This window comes from Rhinatrema bivittatum, chromosome 4, assembly GCF_901001135.1.
Source record: "Rhinatrema bivittatum chromosome 4, aRhiBiv1.1, whole genome shotgun sequence".
NCBI lineage: Eukaryota > Metazoa > Chordata > Amphibia > Gymnophiona > Rhinatrematidae > Rhinatrema > Rhinatrema bivittatum.
This window is the reverse complement of record NC_042618.1, coordinates 402,313,123-402,332,368: the sequence shown is the minus strand read 5'-3', so window position 1 is coordinate 402,332,368 and position 19,246 is coordinate 402,313,123. Positions and strand designations below refer to the sequence as shown.

Below are 19,246 nucleotides of genomic sequence, written 5' to 3'. Positions count from 1 at the left end.
CTGGGGCCAAGTCACTGATAATGCTGTGTCTTTCTTTTCTTTTCCCCAGTTGAAGGGTTCTCCGTGGGTGGGGGGAAGGATTAATCTCCAAGGTCCAGGCCTTAATTGCAGTCTCTTATCCTGAATGCCAGTGTAGAGAAGCTGGACACCGAGGTGGTGTTCCAACAATAACTTTACTGAAGAAATGGTTCAAACATGAAACGATGGCATTTGATAACAAATCTCTCTTGTTAATGTCCATAAGATAATTTCAGATAGTAAATCTGTGAATGCAGGGTCCCTGCGTATCCTTGCATAAGAATCTGAGGAATCACTATGCAAACTATAAACATGGGGTCATCCTCCCCCCATTACTGGGGTTCCCATTCACTGGACCCAGGATCCACTGCTTGATCTTCAACTCTCCGCTTTTCTCCTAGCTTTGAAAATTATTCCACGAAAAAAACCCACACAAAGCTACACCAGGGAATGTTACTTGGCATTGTTTTCAAAACTGAAAAGTATGGGGATATTAAATACAAACCCTGCCCAGTCTCCAGTCCAGGAATACCTCTCCCTGATGCACTTAAAATTACGCGCATACAGGGTGTATGCTTATAATTTTACACACATATATCACCTGGGCAATTTTCAAAAGGGCCATTTTTGTGGGTAAAACAGAGGTCCCTTGTACAATTATCCTCAGAGAGGCTAATTTTATAATTGTCCAGATAGGAATGATGTCTGTGTTGCAAACTGTTGCGGACTGGACAATGGACCCTTGGGCCGACCTGGTGAAGGAAGATGGTTGGAAGAGAGAGCTCCATGGAGATGAGACAGGCCGGGAGGCGGTACCAAGATGAACGCAGGAACAGAATCTTCACCCTGGAGATCCGAGATTCCCCCGGGAAGAGCCCTTGAGGATCCGGACCACTGGGACTTAGGCGACAGAAGCGAGACCAAAGCGAGGACGGAGCAGGAGTCGAGACGGGCGATGGACACGGAGTATCAGAGGTGAACCGGGATCAGGAACCAAGGAGACAAGCCAAGAAGAATCCGGAAGATGAGCGGGACCAGGATCAGAAACACAGCAACTGGTGCCTCCAAGGAGAGAACCTCATTGCTAGGCAATCTCCTTAGCCAGACTCCCGGCTTAAATACCTTGCTGGCATCTGACATCATCAAGGAGGCGGGCTGGAGCTTCCTGCAGTTGAGTCTTTAAAACGGTCTCACTCGCGCGCACGTGTACCCCTAGGATGGGCGGATTCAGAATCAGGACTCGGCGGCGTCTCCCTCGTGGAGATGCCGCCACGGAGAGGCCAGGTAGTACCGAGAAACACCGGACCCCGTTGCAGGCCGCAGCAAGAGAGGAAGGTAAGGGCCTGGTCGCAAGTCTAGCGACCGGGACCGCAAGTCTGTGTGTACCTTTTATGTACATTCTTTACTCTAAATTTTCAAAGCAAACTGATGCACCTAAGTTCACTTTGAAATTGCTTGCATACATGGGCTGGTACATGCACAGACTTACCTGCACAAAGTTACTCCTCTTCTATCATGGGCGTGACTTGTGTCAGAGAACTTACACACATACTTTTGAATATAAAAAGGTAGATATGTAAGTCTCAATTCTGCTCCCCCTCTCTCAGAATACCTCCCCCCAGTATGCATAAAGTACACACAAAACTGGGTTCTGCATGTGCATCAGGTTCTGCGTGTGTACACGCAGCTCTGAGTAACTTTATAGCAGCCATTTTCACACATGACTCTATTTTATGTGTATTAATGCCTTATTTATTTATTTATTTATTTATTATTTTTATTATACCGAGTTTCATGATAGGAATCACATCAACCCGGTTTACAATTAACAATGTGAGTAAAGGCAGAGAGTAACATAGTAAAACATTTCCCAATTCAACGTCACATATAGAATGAAACTTAACAGATATATTAACAATATTTAGGATGTGAGAAAGTTACAAAAAACAAGGAAAAATAACTAGGATCTGAAAGGGGGAGGAAACTGAAGGAAGAATATTAACATTTTAGCCAACTGTATCAATTAATAAATAAGTATAGTATTATAAAAATATAGATGAGTAGCAAAAATGATCAAATATGATGCTGTTGTGAAGTATAATAATAAGATGCTGTGACTGAGTATGAAGTTAGTGGGTTTATTACAGTTCACTAACTTTGTGTTTGTGCTGATGGGTGGGGAATTTAATCCAGTTCTGGGAACGCTTTTTTAAAAAGCCACGTTTTTAGTCTCTTCCTAAAAGTTGGGGCGCATGGTTCTTGTCTTAGGTCCGGTGGGATGGAGTTCCAAAGGATTGGACCTGCTGATGAAAGAGCTCTTGAACTGTAGGATTTATGTTGGTAAGTTTTGGCATGAGGTACCTGAAGTGATTCTTTGTAATGTTCCCTGATGGGTCTGGCGGATGTGTATTTTTTAAAAGGGATTTGTAAGTCAAGTTGAGTGTGTTGATGGATGTTCTTGTAGATAATCATAATGGTTTTGTACATAATTCTGAAGTGGATCGGTAACCAATGAAGGTCTTTGAGGATGGGGGAGATATGGTCGATTTTCCTGGAGTTTGTAAGTATTCTAGCTGCTGTGCTCTGTACCATTTGTAAAGGCTTGGTGTAAGAAGCTGGGAGGCCTAGTAGTAGAGAATTGCAATAATCTAGTTTGGAGAAGATTATTGCTTGCAGGATTGATCTAAAATCTTGCGCGTGGAAAAGTGGCTTTATTCTTTTCAGAATATGTAATTTGTGGAAGCAGTCTTTTGTAGTTCGGTTTATGAATGGTTTGAGGTTAAGACGGTTATCTAGGATGGCTCCTAGATCTCTTACATGGGTGGTTTGTAGGAGGGTAGGTGGCTTTGAGAGCGTGATGTTGTTTTCAGGTGCTATAAGGAGATATTCCGTTTTCGACGCATTAAGGACTAGGTTTAAGCTGGTAAGGAGGTGTTTGATTTCTAATAAGCAACTATCCCAATATTCCATTGTTGACGAGATTGAATCTTTTATAGGGATCACAATCTGTACATCGTCCGCGAAGAGGAAGTGTTTAAGGCTTAGTTTTGTGAGTAGTTGACAGAGTGGTAGGAGGTATACATTAAATAGGGTGGGTGAGAGGGATGAACCTTGTGGCACCCCTCTGGTGGAGTGGTGATATTGGGATTCTGTATTGTGAATTTTGACCCTATATCCTCTGTTTTCCAGGAAGGTTTTGAACCATGTTAGTGAAGTAGCTGTCACTCCAATATTTGCCAGTTGTTTTAAGAGGAGGTAATGGTTGACGGTGTCAAAGGCCGCCGAGAAGTCGAGGAGGATTAGTAAAAATGCTTTGCCTTTATCGATGCCGGCGAGGAGGAAGTCTGAAAGTGCAAGAAGTAGTGTTTCTGTGCTTGCAGCTTTTCGAAAACCATATTGGTTTGGAGACAGAATGCCGTGGTCTTCCAAGTAGTTGGAAAGTTGGGTGTTCACCAATTTTTCCATTATTTTGGCTATGAATGGAAGGTTGGAAATAGGGTGGAAGTTGTTGGGATCACTTGGATTTAGATTCGGTTTTTTTAGGAGGGGTTTGATTGATGCTGTTTTTAGATCATCTGGGTAGATACCCTGGGAGAGGGAACAGTTTATAATTTCGGCAAGGGATTTTGATATAGTATCAGGAATGAGAAGTAGCATTTTGGAAGGAATTTGATCAAAAGGGTGTGATGAAGGTTTCATTTTCTTCAGCACTGATTGTATCTCTGTGAGAGTGATGGGTTCGAATGCTTTAAGCTGTATATCTTTGTTAGGGAGAAGGTATGTGTTGTCTTGGGAGCTAGTGGTTAGTGATATTTGATTGAGGAGGTCAGAGATTTTTTTGCTGAAATGAAGAGCCAGTTCGTCTGCTTTGGTCTGAGAGAATTCGGGTGGTATATCAGGAGTGATAGGTTTAGTGAGATTGGAAACGAAGGCGAATAGGGCTTTTGAGTCAAAGATGAGGTGATGAACCTGACGGGCATAGTAGTCTCTTTTTGTTTTCTGTGTACTGCTTTTGTATTGGTGGAGCGTGCGTTTGTAGTCTGAGAGTGAGGCTGGTGAAGGGGCTTTACGCCATTTTCTTTCTTTCTGCCGAAGTAGTTGTTTGAGATTTCTCAGTTCATCATTAAACCTTAGAAAATTCAACCCTAAAATATGGTGCTATGTACTTTTCATAAAATCTAAAATAATCTTAGTTATTTTCTTTGTGATTTTGGAGCTCAGCATGTTCCAAGGGAACATATTCTCACAATAGCTCCCTGATAGGCTAAGTAGGGATTTAAGGGAACAATTAGCAGTATGAAATTGGAACCACGGAAAAGCATGAGAAAGTTGCTCTCCTCAGTGTATGCAATGTTATGCATAGGGACTTTTGTTTTCAGTTTTTTTATTTTTCCCATGGAATTATTCAGTGCTTATTATAACGAACAAAAACTGGAGAACTTCATTGGAAAAAATGACTTTATTTTTTCCCACTGATTCCATCAAAACTATTGTTTCAGATTGGAGACAATGAACAAATATTTCTGTTCACTGGCAGGTAAAGGTATTCTCTGAACGGTTTAGGACAGAGGCACAAAATGTAAATATGTAAGAATGTTTGTTACATATAACTTTTTTCTTTTGTTTATTTTTGCTATAAAATCAAATGCAGAAATACCTGGGGGCGGGGGGTGAAAGCTGTAATTTTAAAATTTGCTGTGGATTCAAAAATAAATTTTTCAGGCAATTAAGAAAAACCATTAAAGTCTACCTTTTTATGATTGTTTTGTAATTCCTAAGTAGAGATTAGTTTTAAAGATTTTGAAAGCTCCTCCTTATGGAGCCACTCTCACTATCACAAATCTAAGAAAATCAAGGTGGAGGTGAAGGGAAGGGAGAAAAGGGAGTTGCTCTGCTGAATCTTATCAGAATCTCATTCCAGATATAGCACTAACACACGGAAACATGAATAGAATAGGATCTGAAAAATGGATTTATGGAAGGATGTGGCCATAAAAAAGAGGTATACATTTTTTATTCTGTATACTGAGCTAAAACAAAAATTGAGGAGTAAAAGTGAGGGGAAAGAGAGCCCCAGTCCCACAGGCTGTTTGGTATTTCTAGCTTGTACTGTTGTTTTAATACCTGGATTGACATTCATATTGACCATATGTCAACCTAAATCCTTTAATGCCATGCCTGCTATGTCACTGAAGATTATGCCGTATCGATCTGACATGAGTTGAGCAGGAGTTTAGGACTTTGATTGCTTGTTATCATCTTCATTGCTGGCTGCTGTAGTACATTGCACTGTAAAAGATTAATTCAAAGGGTCTGTAATCTAAGTATGAATGTAAGAAGGCTAGGTCTGCTCAAGATCAAACCGTGAATGTGGTGGTAGTGGTGGTGGAGCCTGAATCTGTCCCTTGCGGTTTCACAATCCAAGATCTATTTACTAGATGCCACTTTCAACTTTAACAAAACATGAATGAGTTTTCCCGCTCTTAGCATTATTTGGTGAGTAGAAGAAAGGATAAGGGATTACGTTGGTCCCAGTTAATCTATTTTTAGCACCAAGGCCAAGGTTAATCAAATGGAATAGCAGCTGAAGAATTGGAGATCCATCCTGGCGAGAACCATTGTGTGTGTTTTGCTTGTGGTGGCAAGCTTAGTCTTGGCTAGAATAATAACTAAACGATGAAAACGTATCATCAAAAGATTTCCAGTTCTTGAAATGTGGCTAAATAGCATGCAACACAAACCTGCTACAACAAGCAAATGTGTATTGACTGCTGAATAAAATTAAGGCGCATCCTACAGTTCATTCCACTCATTTAATGCCATTTTTATTTATTTTACAGATGACAGAGGGCAGACACTGCCAGGTGTGTCTCCTTGATGACAGGAAGTTGGAACTGCTGGTTCAGGTAAAGAGTTTCTGGCCACCAGCCATGTGCCCCTTTTGTTGCACAAGTGATATGTAGTAGGGGTATACATGGGAGAACATTTCTTTTGTTTTTTCTTGAGGGGGAAGGATTCATTGCATTTTTTTAAATTTCATTTTGTTTTCTTAAAAATGCATTTTATGCATGCAAGTATGCACATATGCAATTATGTACTTGTATAAAATAGATTTTATGCATGTAAATATGATTTTACACAAAAAAAAATGTATCCGTGTAAAGCAGCTAAACAAAATGAATGCACATTCCTAATATCTAGAGATAGGCATGGTTTTAAATAAAATCCCAAATCCCACCTCTGAATTCTTATTACCTAAGAATAGATTCTGACACTTTTCAATGTATTATGTTCAATATATTGAATACAGTCAATTTCTTGGACCATAAGTCATTTTTAAAATGCACTGCGTACTGTTGACTAGAGACAGGCTGGTGCAATCTTGGTGATTTGTGATTTAAAAAAAAAAAATCTCACCTGGGCATCGAATTGGTGCATCCATTCTGGTTCAGTTCACAATCATGGCAAAAATAATTTTCAGAATTAAAGATTGTACAATAGAATCATTGTAGTACCTTTTAACTTCTGGGGCAAGATGCCAGGTTTCTCCATTTGAGGAGAGGAGAAAGTATGTTGCCTTTATAGAGAGATACAAAGGGAGGGGTAATTATGTAACATCACTCGTAAATTAACCAGCAGAAGTGTGCAAAAATTGCATCTGTTTTCATAGTGAACATACATGATTAACTCTGCTTTGAAAATTATCTCACCAGCTCTACTCACAAATGTACTTACTCGTGCTGTTCAGTGCATGGAAACTTTTCAGAAACATTTGCACACATACATTATTTTCAAACCCGTGGAGGTAATTTTCAAAAGGATTTACATGTCTGAAACTGGGTTTTACATGTGCAAATGAACTTTTGAAAATTCCTATGATATCTGCTACTTTTCAGGTGAATTTTCAAAAGAGATACACACAGAAATGTAACATACTATCATAGCAATTTTCAAAAGCATTTACACGTGCAAAGTGCACTTATGTGGGAAAATCCTGTGAACAATTCAATGGCATATAGTGTAGCAATTTTCAAAAGCCCACTTACATAAATAAAGTGCATTTACATGTGTAAAACCCATTTTTAAGTGTGTAAATGCTTTTGAAAATCAGGTCCTTTATTTGCATGACTCCTTTGAAAATTCACTCCTATGGGGCAGATTTTCAAAAGGTTACGTGCGCAAGGCCTATTTTCAAAAGGCCAGGCAAAGCGCATAAAGCCCTGGGACGCATGTAAGTCCCGGGTATTACAAAAAGGGGAGGGGGTGGGGCGGGGTCAGAGGCTCCCGGCACAGCAGCCATTTGCCACTGTGCCGGGGATCACGCGCCAGCAGTTGGCCAGCACGCACAACTTACTTCAGCCCCAGGGTTGAAGTAAGTTTTAAAACAAAAGAAAAACGACGAAAAAGGTAGGGGGGAAAGGGCGGGGGAGGTAGGGGGAGGTAGGGGAAGGGAAGGTGGGGTGGGGGCAGGGAAGTTCCCTCCGAGGCTGCTCCAATTTCGGAGTGGCCTGGGAGGGCATGGGGAAGGCAGTGCGGCTCGGTGTAGGTTTGGCACGCGCAAGGTGCACAATTGTGCACCCCCTTGCGTGCGCTGACCCCCGATTTTATAACATGCGCCCGCCTGCTACCCCTATGTGCGTAAATGCAAACCCCCTCCTCAGCTCAGCCCACTGAACACTTCCGCTCAATCCGGGTAATTTTATGCACATAGGCTTACCCACATATTGAGCAGGCAGTTTTTAAAAAGCCCATTTCTGCAGGTAAAACACTATTTTACCCAAGGAAATGCCTTTGAAAATCACACTCTCTGCAAATAATTTACAAACAAACTTAGCTGCATTAAAGTAAGTTAATGTGGCTATGAATAGAGCCATTTGAAAATTGCACCCCACCCAATGTGAGTAAAAGTAACAGTGTGCATACTTTTGCCCATGTCAGCAATGGGCAACACTGCCGCTGGGTTATGGTGGGAGCTGGAAAATATGGGTGGGGAATTTAATTCTGAAAGCCCCACATGTGCTATGAAGGAGGTGCAAAGTACATGTCCACATGGCTTTATTAATCCGGGGGGAAAAACACCAGTATTCTCTGCAGGGTGTGAGACCTTTTACTGTATCAACATAACATTTAGCCAACTATGATGATGTTTGTGGGATTTTGAAGCCATGTAGTTCCGTCCTTCCTCCAACCTCTCTCCCTACCTCATCCACACACCCTCCTGACAATGATGTGTTCCAGGCAAATGAGGTTTTTTTTTAATGATCTGGGTCAATAAGATTGCAAACAGTTTGCAACTATCGGATTTTTTTGGCGTTATTTGGTTTATCTCTATTGTAGAATGCCAAATTAGGTCGCTGAGTGCCCCAGGAATGAATTATGTATTTGTATGATTTATATTCTACCTTTCAAGCATTTCAGAGATCATTACATTCAGGAACTATAGGTGTGTTTTTATCCCAAAGAACTTACAGTCTGAGGGCCTGACTACTAAGGCTTCTCTCCCATTCTGTGACTATGGGAAAAATGCTTAGTAAATGAGGCCTTTTCCTCATCCAATAAAAACATCTATTATACAGGGCCAGTGGAAGAGTATTTGGAACCCTAGGCAAACCTTTGGTCAAGCACTCCCTCCCCCAACTTCCTATTGGCAGCGGCTCCAGCATGGCACTCCCTCCTAGTGGTGGCAGTGGCTGTAGCACGGCACTCCCTTCTTCTGGTGGCAGTGGCTCCGGCACGGCACTCCCTTCTTCTGGTGGCAGTGGCTCCGGCACGGCGCTCCCTTCTGCCGGCGGCAGTGGCTCCGGCACGGCGCTCCCTTCTGCCGGCGGCAGTGGCTCCGGCACGGCACTCCCTTCTGCCGGTGGCAGTGGCTCCGGCACGGCGCTCCCTCCTAGTGGTGGCAGTGGCTGTAGCACGGCACTCCCTTCTTCTGGTGGCAGTGGCTCCGGCACGGCGCTCCCTTCTTCTGGTGGCAGTGGCTCCGGCACGGCGCTCCCTTCTGCCGGCGGCAGTGGCTCCGGCACGGCGCTCCCTTCTGCCGGCGGCAGTGGCTCCGGCACGGCGCTCCCTTCTGCCGGCGGCAGTGGCTCCGGCACGGCGCTCCCTTCTTTGGCGGCAGTGGCTCCGGCACGGCGCTGCCTTCTACTGGTGGCAGTGGCTCTGGTACAACACCCCTCACACTGGCGGGATTTTGTCGCTTCCCAAACTTTTGGCACTCTAGATGACTGCTTAATTTGTCTAATGGAAGCGCCGACTCTGTTATTATACAGGCACAAACAAGGTTAGAAAACTAATTTAAGTTTGCTAATCAAAAGTTTTGTTTTACGACCATATTAATACTTAACAACCATATTGCTCTATAGTTTTAAAACAATATGGCGTTGGCCTGTCCAGAAGCGGCACCATTTTTGAAAGGGATCCAGTGGGGAAGGAGCAACTGGGAATCACTCCTGTCCCTTTCTGCAGCCAACAAACCCACAGAAGGGTTAAATGGATGCCAGGTAGGGCCCAGCCCCGGCATATTTGTGGGAAGTGAGGAGAGGAGAGCAGAGGGGCCAGGGTAGACCCCCAGCTTATTTGCAAAGGAGTGAGGGGGGGAACAGGGAGGCCCCCATAGGCCACGGTCAGGTTAAGCAGAAGTGGTGGAATGGGAGGGTCCAGGGAGGCCCTGTTTTGGTTCAGCTTTTGTTTGGGGAGAAGAGTTAAATTTAATGTTTAATTTATTTCAGCATATGAACCAAACTGAAATAAATATTAAAACGAACCCAAAACATAATGAATTAAAAAAACCCTGAAACAAAAAAACAAACCAAAATGACAATGTTCCCGCTGCACATCCTTAAAATGGTCATTCTCCTCCTCCCGCTGCACATCCTTAGAATGGTCGTTCTCCTCCTCCCGCTGCACATCCTTAGAATGGTCATTCTCCTCCTCCCGCTGCACATCCTTAGAATGGTCATTCTCCTCCTCCCGCTGCACATCCTTAGAATGGTCATTCTCCTCCTAGGTCTCTTCTTCTGTTGTAGGTTAATTTCTTAGCTTTCTTATATATTTACTTGTGCACCATGAAGGTCATGACCTCCCCCCCCCCCCCCAAAAAAAAAAAAAATCTTTTCCTGATCTCTTTTCAGCTCTTTGTGCTGTTGTCATAGAGGTGCAGCAGTGTGGCTCTAATCCCGAGGTCCCCAAATCTGTTGCTCGAGGGCCCCAACCCAGACTGCTTTTCAGGATTTCTACAGTGACTTATGCATGAGGTCACATTTGCATACGATGGAGGCAAAACATGCAAATATGCCTCATGCATATTCATTGTGGAAATCCTGAAAACCATAGTGGGTTGTGGCTCTCGAGGACCAGATTTAGGGACCCCTGCTGGAATCCATTACTGTCCACAAACAGCACAGCAGATTCACAGTGTGAAACGACCAAGTCGGAGGAGCCTTGACAAACTGTCAATGTTTCTTTTTCTTCAGGAATGACGGAAAAATGTGAAAGACAATAAATATCTTTAGTTCTAACTGCTGCTGATGGAGTAATTACAAAATAGCTGATGATATAACCACTTTAAAAGAGGAAAAACTACAATGCAATGTTTGTATTTATTATGGAAGCAAAAATCAAAGTTTTTGGTGTGTTTTTGGTGTGCATATTTCAGCCCCAGTGTGGGCTGAAATGTGCACACTGCTCACAGAGAACATCCTTTTACCCATGTTAAAAAAAAAAAAAAGGGGGGGGGTGAAACAGGGACAGGCCGGGGGAGTCAGAGCATACTCAAAGATTTTGTTTTCAAATCTATGGGCATTCTTTCTAGCACATACCTTGCACGTGCGCCCATGCAGGTGAAAAGTATGCAGGTACTTGGTACCCACATTTGTGCACGCTGGCCAGATTGAGTCCCACCACTACCCATGGGCCTGCAAGCTGCACAGGGGGTTTCAAAATCGCCCTCGCTGTGCAGTCTGCAGCACTACAGGCAAGCAGAAGTCCGTTTCCTTGGTCTCATTGTCCCGGCCTCATAGAACACACAGCCTGTGCTTAAGTAAAGTGAAGGTGAAAAGATCTTCCTAAGACCATCCAATAACCAGGGCCTATTGGTTAGTAACTGAACAATTTAATAAGAAGGGAGCATTTTTAATTGAACATTGCAATACAACTAAACTTTGAACTGCTAATTCTTTTACTAGCCCAAACTATTGTCTCGGGAGCTGCTGGACCTGGTAGCGTCTCATTTCAACCTGAAAGAAAAAGAATATTTTGGCGTAACGTTCATAGATGACACGTAAGTCAAGTTTACTTTGAATTGCTGTCTGCAAACGTTAAGAGGGGGGGCATAAGATCGGAGGGGTACATTTTGAATTGGATGCTTTGCTGGCAATGTATGTGTGCACTTTACGTTCCGCAAAAATACACAGATGATTTTCAAACGTAAGACGCCTGCGGACAGTGTGTTTGAATTACTGGTTTGCTGTGTAGTTAAAAATATGCACAGGCACTTCCACGGTGTCAATGATGTGTAAAAACAACGCCAGTCAGTAGCCTGCCTGCTACAGATGTAGATTTCCAAAAATTGAAATGTACATGCATAGTGTCCAAGCCCCCCTCGTGAAATGACATTCCCCTCCCCCCATGAGTGCCATTTTTTCTGGGCAGCCAAAGAGTACTCTTAGTACAGTTTGTAAAGCTAAGGCATTATAAACACTTCTACAAAGAGTAACCAATGCAGTAAGTGCTTAGTTATGGAAAATAAAAGCTCTGCCTTTTGGAATCCTATCTTTAAAGTATCTCCCTCTAATCAGGCTGCCCTCTCTTGTCAGGGATGTGCATTAAAATGTTTTTCTTTTTGTTTTGAATGTCATCTTTTCTTTTGTTTGTTCATTTGTGTATGCAAAATCATTTTAGCGCTCACTAAGACCATTTTTCCACTCGTTAAAATGAAAAACAGAAACAAAATCATTTTTTGTCATTTTATATTGTAAATGACAAATCAAAAACAACTGAGTTCGGTGTTGTTTCTGTGTTTTCAAACAGCACATTTCTTTCCCTTATTCCTTTTGGGAAATAAAAATCATTCTCCTCATGATTGATTGACTAGCCATGGACAGGTTGATGCTCTTTGGATGTAATGCAACACATCTACTTACATAATATGAGGGTGCTACAGTGCATGCTGTAACGGGTTTAATCTGTTTCCTTTCAACACCCATTTCCTGTCACTGTAGCTTTTGGCAATGAATCAGAGAACTAAAGTGGTTTGTTTGAATACCTACACTTAATAATTTTCTACAGGAAGCTTTATTGAATATTAATTAACATACAGTATAGTGCTTGATTGTACATCTATGTCATATCGTGTAGAGAAATACAAATATACAGATATTTTTTTTTTTTAAATCACTTCATAGTGGATATATGTGTTGGGAATTTGTCTATATACAGTCCATGTACCTTATTCAGTCCAGTAGGTTCTTAAAAATATTATACAGTAACTTAGAAAAGCCAAATCAAGACAAATGCTTCATTTTGAACTGGGTCCCATAAGTTACAGGGAGTTAAAGGGACTTGCACAAGGTCACACAGAGCCAACAGGAGAGGAGAATCATCGTCAGCTCATGTCCCAAGACAGAAATCCTAGTGCTCTACGTAGAGCTCTCCTTGTTGGATGTCAGTGTAGCATTATCTTCTTAAAGAATCTGTGCTCTCATTTTTTATTTTTTTTTTGGATTGTGTAAGCTCTTTCCAGTAGTGGATAACTCTGCGTTAGAGGTACCAGTTTTGCACACAACGAAAAAAAATCACACAGGCCCCAAAAGGTGTGGTATTTCTGCTGCATTTGTGATCATGCCGTTGTTCTTGCTTCCCTCTACAGAGGTCAAAGTGTGTGGCTGCAGCTCGATCACAGAGTGTTGGATCATGACTTCCCAAAGAAACCTGGTCCTGTGACGTTATTCTTCGCAGTTCGGTGAGTTCACCATTTGTGCTGCATTGAAAATAAAGTGAGAAAAGGAACCTTGAACAAAAATATTTGGCAATGGATCCCCTTCAAAAATTGACAAACATTTGACAGGAATAGCCGCAATTAAGGGCACAATTTATGCTGAAATACACCTTTATATATTCTATTAAATTTAAAAATAAAATGAATATGTTTTCAAACTGACAACATTTCTGGAAAAAACTACTAAAGTTTTATTTAGATTCTCCTTCTAGTAATCTTGCTTAGGTCAACCTTTTTATGCGATTAATATTTTAATAGGTTTTTTCCCTCCAATTTTGGGGTATTTTTGTCTAGTTTGGGCTTATTATGAATTAGATAGCTCACAGCTGTTTTCTGTTATCTTCTGTTTGGGGATGTTTTCTTTTATTAATTTTATCCCCCTACAAATTATTAATTTACAACAGTCATTTTACCTATTCTTATATTTAGTGGTATTTCTTTTGCTGGAATTTCAGTTCTTTATATTTGATGTAATGTGGGCTGGTTGCAGGACAGCCCCGCGGCCGACTGCACTTATCCCAAACGGCGTAGGATGATGCCAGAGTCCCCTCAGGGCAAGGTTACCGCCATCATGCCCCCAGCTGGGTGCACTGTGCTTCCCCTAGGCACACGCATGCGCACTCACAGGAATTTCAAGGCCCAGCAATGGGAAAGAGACTGTGATGCTTTCTGATGATGTCAGCACGACTGGGTATTTAAATCCCAGCCACACTCCTAACAGACGTCTCAGTAACAGGTCCTCCTGCTCCCACAATGTGTGTTGCTTTTTGCTGTCTTTTGGTTTGCCTTGCTTGTCATTTCCCTGCTTTGCTTGTTGTCTCCTTTGCCTTGTCTGTGGTTTCCTTGTCCCACTTTGCTCTGCTGGTTCCTGCCTGGTTTTGGTCCCCTGTGCCTTGTCTTGTCTGTCTGTCCCTCCCAGATTCCTGTTTCTGACCTCTGCTACAGATACTGAAAATTCTTTTTCACTCAGCGCATAGTTAAGCTCTGGCATTCATTGCCAGAGGATGTGGTTACAGCAGTTAGTGTAACTGGGTTTAAAAAAGGTTTGGATAAATGCCTAGAGGAAAAATCCCTAAACTGTTATTACGGAAATTAATAAGCAATAGTAGCTTGTGATTTATCTAAATTTTGGGTACTTGCCAGGTACTTGTGACTTGGAAACAGGATACTGGGCTTGAAGGACCCTTGGTCTGACCCAGTATGGCATTTCTTATGTTCTTATATTCCTACTCTTCTGCCTGCCTCGATCCTGGCTTGGACCCAGATAGTGGCTGCTTACTGCGTGCCCCAACCTTGGCCCGGACTTGGATACTGATTGTGTGCTGCCTGCACTTACCTTGGCCTGGACCTGAATACCATTGCTTGCTGCCAGCCCTGACTCTGCCCAAGACTTGATTTTGTCTGTCTGATCACACCTTACGAGACTCTCACCTAAGTCCTAACGGCCCCTGGAACCCAAAGGCTCAACCTGCGGGGAATGGGGCTGGTACAGGTGAAGCCCTAGCACCAGTCCTAGTAAGGGCGAGTCCATCAGCCTTCAGTGTGGGCCTGGTAGGTTCGCCTGCTAGGTTGTGTCAACCACTCAAAGCCCAAGGGCCCACATCTGTGCCATTTGGTAGAAATCATTTGTAAAACTGAATTTTTAAAAAATATATTTTTAAAAAGATTTGCATGAGTTTAAAATGTATTTGAAAACAGAAAAATACTTATAATTTGTGCATTTTGTATTGTTAAAAAACCAAAACCCTCAGACTTATCAGAACATACATAAAAATGCCCATTGCAGATCTATGTTGGCTGAGAACTGGCTCATCCATATAGGTTAGTACAATGATGCAAACTCAAGCTGCCCAATCCTTCTATAATCATCAGGAAGATAAAAAAAAGAAATTTGGGCTGGCCTGGTGGCGCAGTAACAGTGGTGCTATGTAGGCAGCCTGGGCCCAATTCCCATATCTGTCACACCCTGGGACGACTGGGGCTGTGGAAGTTTTGGAGATGGCGTTCACAGCCCCTAGGGAGAGGGAATCTCGGACTTTGCACAACAGTGACACCCAGAGGCCAGAATGAAGACCCATGGTTGAAGGATTCCAGAAGGAAGCTGGGTGCAGGGACCCCAGCCACGGACTACTGCTGTGCTGACTGGGATAGGCAAGTTGGGAGGGGATCTGAAAGAGGAGGCTAAAATCCACGAATAGTTATCAATGAAGGCACACGGTGTCTGCTTCTGACTGAGCTGGAAGTCCCGAGAAGCAGGAGGGAATTGTCTGGTTTTTTTTTTATTTTGGGAGGGGGTGGGAGTGGTGGTGAGAAGGTGATAGTAGCAAACACTTTGTTAAAAGATTATATTTAAAGATTTTTTACTAAACGTGGGCAAGTCCCTTTAACCTCCGTTGCCTCAGGTACAAAATTAGATTGTAAGCCCTTTGGAGATAGGGAAATACCTACAGTATCTGAATGTAATCCGCTTTGAAGTGCTGAAAAGCAGAATATAAAATTCTAAATAAATAAATTTGGTAGGCATATTTCAATTATATGTCACCCTATCTGTAAGGGAGATTTTAAAGAGAGATAAGTAAAAAAAAAAAAAATACAGAAGCAATTTTTAAGAAAAAGAGCACACTCTCTCCTTTATACCAAATCTACAGATGCATTAAAAGATAAGAAATCTTAGGACAAAATACAGGAAGGAGATCTGAGAGTAAGACCAAGAGGGGTATATACAAAGCCAAGAAACAGACAAGTCAATATTTTGAAGACTCTGGTTACTGCTGCTGCTTTTAGAGCACAAACAACGCTGTATCCAAGCAATAATAATTTCGCAAACCACGAATGCATTTCTACATTTTTGTAGGGAATTACATGACTGTACTCTTTAAGAGACTGAATCATCGAGGCTTTTCTGCGTCGCTACAGAATGGAAAATAAGCCCTTAGGTAATAAAGCCCAAATCTTGTGCTGACTTGGAGCGTATTGGGAAATAAATGGAGGATGGGTTATATGGGTTCAGTTTCCAGTCGAAAATGCTTGCAACCAGCGATGCGCAGAAAAGTCGAGGCCCAAATTAAACGAGGCAAATTTCAACCTGATTCAAGTTGGATAGAATTTTTGGATTTTTTCCCAGATCCGCTGGGGAAGTTCATCGGAATTTCTCCCAACAAATCCTGGAGAAAATCTAACTGGATTCACAGGAACCCTCATGGAATCAGCTCACTATGGGCTCCTTGAATCAAGCACATTTGCCAATTCAAAAAATCAGCACTTGATTTTTTTTTTAATATTCCAACTCCTCCTTTTATTTGGCCAAATTAAGCATTAGCAGAAAAGGTGATAGAAGGGGTGTACATAGAAAAAAATGTTTCATTTCATTATGTTTTGGATTTAGGATGCTTCTCTCATTTTATTACCCATTTATATTGTTTTAGTCTCCTTTTAGTGCATGCTATATTTTTAGGAAGCCCATCCATTAAAGTGGTTCAGTGCATGCTAAAACACTCCAGCATGCGCTACACGTGTGCTAAACAAATGACACAAAACAAAATTGTTGGGGGTTTTTTGTGTTGTTTCAAAACACAAAACAACATAACAAATATCACTGATAATTTTGTGTCATTTTTAAGACAACAGCGCATCCCTATTTGATAGCCAATTGATAATATCCAGGATGGCTAAGTACATTATTTGCAGTGAGGATCCAATTTAAAAACATAGTTGGATTTGAAAAAAACAGTTTCCATTTCTTTTATGGTCTAGAGTTTGAAGATCAAAACTAGGCCACCAGAATGATGACATTTGTTGGTCGTTTATGCTTAGCAGGGCGAGACCAGAAGCAGGCTGCCAGCTTCTTCTCTAAACAAATTCATTGAACCCACATATTTCATGCATGTTCACATACCAAGACTGCAAACTTTTGTTTAAAAAGCTTGCACATTTCCATTTGAATCCTGAACTCTTACCATTTTAGTGCTTTGTGAGTTCTCCAGCAAGGGGCGCTGTCTGCCATCATTACATCAGTACACCAACGAAAGGATTCAGATCCTGAACTAAAGTAGCAGGCCATTTGCACATGAACTTCGGGACAACTTGATGCTCCATTTAAAGATTCTGCTGCTTGGTTTCATTCAAAACCTGAAACTCTGTGAGCCATTGAAAACCTTTCCAAAAACCAGCCCGAGTAAATCAGAATTTAATTTAAAAAAAAAATTAGGAGTGGCATATTCAAACTAGGTCAAAGGTGACTCAAATTATTAGAGGAAAACCTTTGAAGACCTGAACTAGGATAGACCAGGTTTGCCCATACCTTGGGTAAAATAGAGCACTGTACACTTCCAAAAACGAAACCATTTAAAACATTATAACATAGAGAATGAAGGCAGATAAGGATTAAAGTGGCCCAGCAGTTTGCTTATGGTAATAATTGCTGCTCCATGCAGGGTACCCAGATGCTGTCTTCAGGATTTTAAGTGCTGCGCCTTGTAGGTTACCTCCACAGAGAAAAGTTACCACAGTCAACCTCAGTTTTTCATTTTCGGCCTCCTGCCACTCTGGATTCTTTGTGTCACTCCCACACTCCTTTTGAAATCAGCCACCTTTTTTGTCTTCACTACCTTCTCCAGAAGGGAATTCCAGGCATCCACCTGCACTAAAAAACCCACAGGAAGCTTAGCATGCATGCATGCAAGGAAATGCTCTAGCGCGTCTTCTACTACCACAGAAAATTTAGCACCTGCTCAAAGGCAGGCGATAAACTTCCCACGGCTGATCTGACAAGTCCTCCCTTCCTCTCCAGTTTACTGAAATCGCTCCCTGAGGTCTGGCCCAGCAGGAAAGGCAGTTTGGTCCAGGGATCGTCCATTTATCATACCTTTAAATGCTCCTTGTCCAACGGGTCCTATCTTCTTACCAGAGGCCAGAAAATAAAAGGCCCATGATGAATTTCTGTCTCTCCCCTTCCCCATTCTCAGCCCGTAAAACCCCCTCCCTCCCTCCCCACTGGGAACCCATGCTGACTTTCAGTCTCACCCCCCTCCCCCCACTTCTCATCAGCCCACGAATCCTTCCTCCCCCACAGGGAACTCCTGCTGGAGAACCACTTCCCGGCAGGGCTCTTCCCAACTGATCCTTTTCACTGACATATATCAGTGAAAGAACCAATCCCCTTTCAGGACAGCCTTCTGAAAGGGGATTGGTTCATTCACTGACATGTGACAGTGGAGGGACCAATCAGTAGTAGGTGAAGGAATAAATAAATTGTGCCCGGCCCTTTTTTTTTTTAGCGCGAGTTGGCATGCAAATAGCTTCCAAGAAAAAAAAAGTATGCTTTTTTATTTATGGCGCACATTTTTTTTTACACATGGGTCATTTGCATGCCATTAGTTTACTGCATCCCACACGGACACTGTGTTTTACTGCATGTGCTAAAAAAAAAAAACCTGTGCTAAAATTTTAAAGCCAATTTTAGCACAGGTTTTCTTACATCGGCCCCTCTGTGTATCCTAGCATCGCTCTGGCCCTAGTCACCACCTTGTCACACTGCTTCTCTACATTCAGATCATCTGATACCATCCCCCCGAGGTTTCTCTCCTGGGCCGTGCTAATCAACCTCTCACCCTTCGCCCCCCCATTACATAATGTTCCTTGGATTTCTGCTCCCCAAATGCATTATTCTGCACTTTATGGCATTGAATTTTAACTGTCAAACATTCACCAATCCTCAAGCTTTCTTAGATAACTTCTCCTTCTCTCTGTTCCTTCAGTAGTGTCCACTCTTGTTGCAGATTTTAGTCTCATCTGCAAAACAAAAGGCCATTCCTGCTAACCTGCTCCGCAGTATCACTCACAAAGTTATCAGCAGAACCGATTCCTCAGGCACTCTTCTAATCACCCATCACTCCTCTGAGTGACTTCCATTTACCACAACCCTTTGCCTTCTCTCGGTCAACCAATTTCTAATCCAGTTTACCACCTTGAGACCCACTCCCAGGCTGCTCATTTTATTCACGAGCCTCCTATGCAGGGCAGTATCAAAAGCTCTGCTGAAATCCAACTAAACACCCTTGATCTAATTCTCTAGTCCCCCGATGGAAAGTTATCAATTTGGTTCATTTGAGACGATGTTCCTCTGCTAAAAACCACGCTGCCTCGGATCCTGCAACTCAACACATTGTTGACAGTTCACCTTCCTTTTCTGCAACAGACCCTCCATTAAATCTTCCAGCCACTGGCAGTAGTTTC

The 19,246-nt window shown here is 42.4% G+C and overlaps 1 protein-coding gene across 1 annotated transcript in view; it reads left to right on the top strand.

Moving 5' to 3' along the window:
- Window positions 1-19,246, top strand: part of FRMD4B (FERM domain containing 4B) — a 295,281-nt gene that overhangs the window by 55,820 nt on the left and 220,215 nt on the right. Inside the window, exons 2-4 of the mRNA XM_029601082.1 lie at window positions 5,859-5,924; window positions 11,202-11,296; window positions 12,884-12,976. Coding sequence (XP_029456942.1) covers window positions 5,859-5,924; window positions 11,202-11,296; window positions 12,884-12,976 — 254 coding nt within the window. The remainder of the gene's footprint in view (window positions 1-5,858; window positions 5,925-11,201; window positions 11,297-12,883; window positions 12,977-19,246) is intronic.